The 4,187-nt window shown below is 46.5% G+C and overlaps 1 protein-coding gene, 3 non-coding genes and 1 pseudogene across 5 annotated transcripts in view; all 5 read left to right on the top strand.

Annotated features, from left to right (window-relative positions):
* EIF4A1 (eukaryotic translation initiation factor 4A1) overlaps positions 1 to 4,082 on the top strand; it is a 5,230-nt gene extending 1,148 nt beyond the window's left edge. For both annotated transcript variants that reach the window (XM_006151790.3, XM_014589066.2), the window contains exons 2-11: positions 334 to 382; positions 626 to 758; positions 1,219 to 1,358; positions 1,857 to 2,025; positions 2,363 to 2,472; positions 2,939 to 3,082; positions 3,181 to 3,318; positions 3,409 to 3,498; positions 3,747 to 3,826; positions 3,911 to 4,082. In XM_006151790.3, the coding sequence (XP_006151852.1) occupies positions 334 to 382; positions 626 to 758; positions 1,219 to 1,358; positions 1,857 to 2,025; positions 2,363 to 2,472; positions 2,939 to 3,082; positions 3,181 to 3,318; positions 3,409 to 3,498; positions 3,747 to 3,826; positions 3,911 to 4,055 (1,198 nt within the window). In that variant the 3' untranslated portion in view covers positions 4,056 to 4,082. The remainder of the gene's footprint in view (positions 1 to 333; positions 383 to 625; positions 759 to 1,218; positions 1,359 to 1,856; positions 2,026 to 2,362; positions 2,473 to 2,938; positions 3,083 to 3,180; positions 3,319 to 3,408; positions 3,499 to 3,746; positions 3,827 to 3,910) is intronic.
* Positions 787 to 921, top strand: LOC114008383 (small nucleolar RNA SNORA48). The gene has a single exon (XR_003549932.1). It is a non-coding gene; the product is annotated as a small nucleolar RNA SNORA48 (small nucleolar RNA).
* Positions 1,616 to 1,757, top strand: LOC114008384 (uncharacterized; annotated as a pseudogene).
* Positions 2,145 to 2,284, top strand: LOC114008387 (small nucleolar RNA SNORD10). The gene has a single exon (XR_003549935.1). It is a non-coding gene; the product is annotated as a small nucleolar RNA SNORD10 (small nucleolar RNA).
* On the top strand, positions 3,539 to 3,679 carry LOC114008382 (small nucleolar RNA SNORA67). Its single transcript, XR_003549931.1, has one exon. It is a non-coding gene; the product is annotated as a small nucleolar RNA SNORA67 (small nucleolar RNA).
* Positions 4,083 to 4,187: the final 105 nt, after the last annotated feature.

The following is a 4,187-nucleotide window of genomic DNA, read 5'->3' as shown; positions in this document are numbered from 1 at the left end:
ACGGATGCGGCGGTGGGAGGTGCACGCGCTTGGGCTTTAGACCGCCAGGCCCAGGACACGTGGGCCCAGTGGCTAGCGCCACATCCTGGCATCAAGAAGGGCAGAACACCTCCTTTCCGGATCATAAAGGTTATCCTAACACCGTGGGGATAGCAAGGACTTGTCTCTGTTTTAGAGTAACTCTTGTGAGTCTCTTGGGAACTGGTGAAAGTTGGAGCTGGGAATAAAGACCAGAGGCATCACACAGGCCAGTCACTGATAGAAAAAGCTGTCGACTATTTCTGATGTCCTTGTCAGGCAGGGAACAAAACATCTTATGCTTTAAATCAACAGATCCAGAGACAATGGCCCCGATGGAATGGAGCCCGAAGGCGTCATCGAGGTGAGGCAGGACCTCTATAACCACTGCACCAGCATCACTACTGTCTTTTTTCTGGATTGGTGGTTTAGGTTTAACTTAAACCCGAACTTACTAGTATTGGTTGTAAACGCGTAACATAATCACAAGTGGCAAAGCCTTATTATTCTAGAGGCATGTTAACTCCCTAATAGTGTTATGTTGAACATTACATTTATGTTTTTGAAGGCGTGTAAAATAATGTGCAAATATCTTTGTGTTCTACAGAGTAACTGGAACGAGATTGTTGACAGCTTCGATGACATGAACCTCTCAGAGTCCCTTCTCCGTGGCATCTATGCCTATGGTTTTGAGAAGCCCTCTGCCATCCAGCAGCGAGCCATTCTTCCTTGTATCAAGGGTGAGACTTCCTGCTCCAGGTTTTGAATTGTCCCTGGCCTGGGTAGAGTGGCATCTGGCAGGTGGTGCCCATCTCATATCAGTCGGGGACAAAGCAACTCCTTGTTCATCCCAGCTTGGCTTTTGGTCAGTGCTCTTGCCTGGTTCATGCCTTGGACACATGGATTACTGGGTGTTTTTTTTTGTTTGTTTGTTTGTTTGTTTTTTGTTTTTAATGTAGCCAGCGAGCACCCTTTCACAGCTGTGTTTAGCCTTAGTGTGATAATAGATGAGTTAATGTGATCTTGCTTCCTGATTGATTCTAATGTGCTGCTAAACTCTGGTGAGGCAAACATTTGTGAAGCATTCAGTGCTTGAACTGAAACTGTTCATTGGGCTCATTAAGCCTTGAATGTCCCATGAACCTACAGTGGATCCTTTTTTATCTCTTTTTTTTTTTTTTTTTTAAATAATTTGTTCAGGTTATGATGTGATTGCTCAAGCCCAATCTGGGACTGGGAAAACAGCCACATTTGCCATATCGATTTTGCAGCAGATCGAATTAGATCTAAAGGCCACTCAGGCTTTGGTCCTGGCACCCACTCGAGAACTGGCTCAACAGGTGAGAGATGGCATTTTCCCCTACTTGACAGACTGGTTAATAATGACAAACATAAGTCAAAAAGTCAGTGAGCTACTGTAGAATAAGGGAAATAGGTTGATAATCTCTGGGTATCTTAAGACTTACTAGGTTAATTAAAAGCTGTTTCTACCCAAACATAACTACCACCACTGCCTCCACCCATTTCCTGAGTCAAATGGAAGGCTGTTGGGTGGAGTCTGGCTGGCTGGGCAAGTTTGGTGGCTCTTTATGAACAAGCCCCCTGGCAATGGGCAAAGAGACACCTTGGTGGTGATCTTCTTTTATCAGTCAGGGGGAAAGCAGACAGACAGTCCTTTGTTCATCCTAGCTTGATGCCTGGGTTGGTGGCCAGAGCTGTTTCATGCCTGGGGCACATAATAGTCTGTGGAAAGGATTAAAAACAGAAGGATAGAAAGCAGGGCTCGGCGCAGTTGTAGCTCATGTACGATGAGCACCTGTCTTTCTCTCTGAATTCAGATACAAAAGGTGGTCATGGCACTAGGGGACTACATGGGTGCCTCCTGTCATGCTTGCATTGGGGGCACCAACGTGCGTGCTGAGGTGCAGAAGCTGCAAATGGAAGCTCCCCACATCATTGTGGGTACCCCTGGCCGCGTGTTTGATATGCTTAACCGGAGATACCTGTGTGAGTACCTTGATTTTCCAAGCTCTCAAGCCAATTTTCTCTTGGCCATGCTTCTTCAAATTTATTTCAACTAAGTTCTTGCCCTGGTACTGGTATGCTGGTTTTCCCCTGTGAGAGTTGCTCTGTGATGAGCCCCATGCGTGTCATCTGAGCCTGGCTTCCTTGTGGGCTCAGCCCAGGTGGTGTTCTACTGCCCAGGGCTGTAGTCTGGCCTGCCAGGGAGGTCTAGGCAAAGGATCAGTCTTTGTGTTCTGAGAGCAGACTGTGTATTCCTTCCCTGTTCTGAATGTAGTTCACATCTCCATAGTGATGATGTACTGATGGTATTTTCCTATAGCTCCCAAATATATCAAGATGTTTGTATTGGATGAAGCTGATGAGATGTTAAGCCGTGGATTCAAGGACCAGATCTATGACATATTCCAAAAGCTCAATAGCAACACTCAGGTAAGAAAGGCACACTTAACAATGCCACATGTACAGCTAGTCTTTCCTTGGTAGACTACAGTGTGGTTGGGGTACAGAACAGTATTAATAGCCCCAGGGGCATGTTCTATAATCTGTTACTCAGGAGGCCAAGATAGGATCCTAAGTTAAAGGGCAATATCATGACACCCTGTCTTCAAAAAAAAATACTATTAAGAAAAAAAAACTGAAGAACCAGAGGAATTGTACAGGATTCTGGGATAGCTCAGCCTACTTTTTTTTTTTAAAGTTTTTACTTCAGGGCATATTTGCTCGCTGGAATGACGAAGTGAGAAATCACCCCCTATAAGAGATGCCTACCTGCTTGCCCCTGGAATCCTGGTTTTTAAGCTATGAAAATAATGCATTCTATTGTAGGTGTGACTAGGGAAACAGGAAGCTACCCTGATGTGTCCACCCATTTCAGTCTTTTTTTTTTTTTTTAAAGGTGGTTTTGCTATCAGCTACTATGCCTTCTGATGTGCTTGAGGTGACCAAGAAGTTCATGAGGGACCCTATTCGGATTCTTGTCAAGAAGGAAGAGTTGACCCTGGAGGGTATCCGTCAGTTCTACATCAATGTGGAACGAGAGGTGGGGCCTGGTACAGGAGGCGGATCTGGTAGTGAGTTGTTGGGTATAGCCCCTGACTGATAAATTTTTTCTCCCCCCCCACCCCACCCCTGCTATAGGAGTGGAAGCTGGACACGCTGTGTGACTTGTATGAAACCCTGACCATCACCCAGGCGGTTATCTTCATCAACACCCGAAGGAAGGTGGATTGGCTCACAGAGAAGATGCATGCCCGAGATTTCACTGTGTCTGCCATGGTGCGCTCTCCCCTTTGCTACCAGCCTATGTCTGTCTAAAAGCCAGATTCCACATGCCTTCCTGCTACATCCTTGTATCTTTTCTTCTAGCATGGAGATATGGACCAAAAGGAACGAGATGTAATCATGAGGGAGTTCCGTTCTGGCTCTAGCAGAGTATTGATCACTACTGACCTGCTGGTGAGTAAAGGAGAACTTAGAGAACTGGAAAGAAGGGTGAATCCAAGGTGATTCCCTCTCCAAGGGGCTATGTTAGTGCCCCTCTCAGGAAAGTAGCAACTTGGAAAAAAATCTGGCATGCCCAAAGTCTTTGGGGTCAGGGATGCCAATTTCCTTTGCCTGCCTTGGGCCGCCTACATGTATGTTGAAGTCTCTTCTGGGCAGGTTGTGTCCTTGTACACATGCTGAAGTTTCCTCTCTCAATGCAGGCCAGAGGCATCGATGTGCAACAAGTTTCTTTAGTCATCAACTATGACCTTCCCACCAACAGGGAAAACTATATCCACAGGTAGGCCAAGATGTGGAGTGTTCGCCCAAGCTTCCCTGGGCTGGAGCTTCTGACTTACTATCTTACTCCCTTACTGTTTTCCAGAATCGGCCGTGGTGGACGATTTGGCCGTAAGGGTGTGGCTATTAACATGGTAACAGAAGAAGACAAGAGGACTCTACGAGACATTGAGACCTTCTACAACACCTCCATCGAGGAGATGCCCCTCAATGTTGCTGACCTCATCTGAGAGGGGCTGTCCTGCAACCTCGCCCCAGCCAGGGTTCAATCCTGGGGAGGGCTGAGGGAGCAGCAGGAGGGGGGAGGGAAGGGAGCTAAGGGATGGACATCTTGTCATTTTTTTTCTTTTTTTTTTTTTTTT

The sequence above is a fragment of the Tupaia chinensis genome, unplaced genomic scaffold (genome assembly GCF_000334495.1).
Source record: "Tupaia chinensis unplaced genomic scaffold, TupChi_1.0 Scaffold000330_1, whole genome shotgun sequence".
NCBI lineage: Eukaryota > Metazoa > Chordata > Mammalia > Scandentia > Tupaiidae > Tupaia > Tupaia belangeri.
This window is presented reverse-complemented; position numbering and strand designations above follow the sequence as displayed.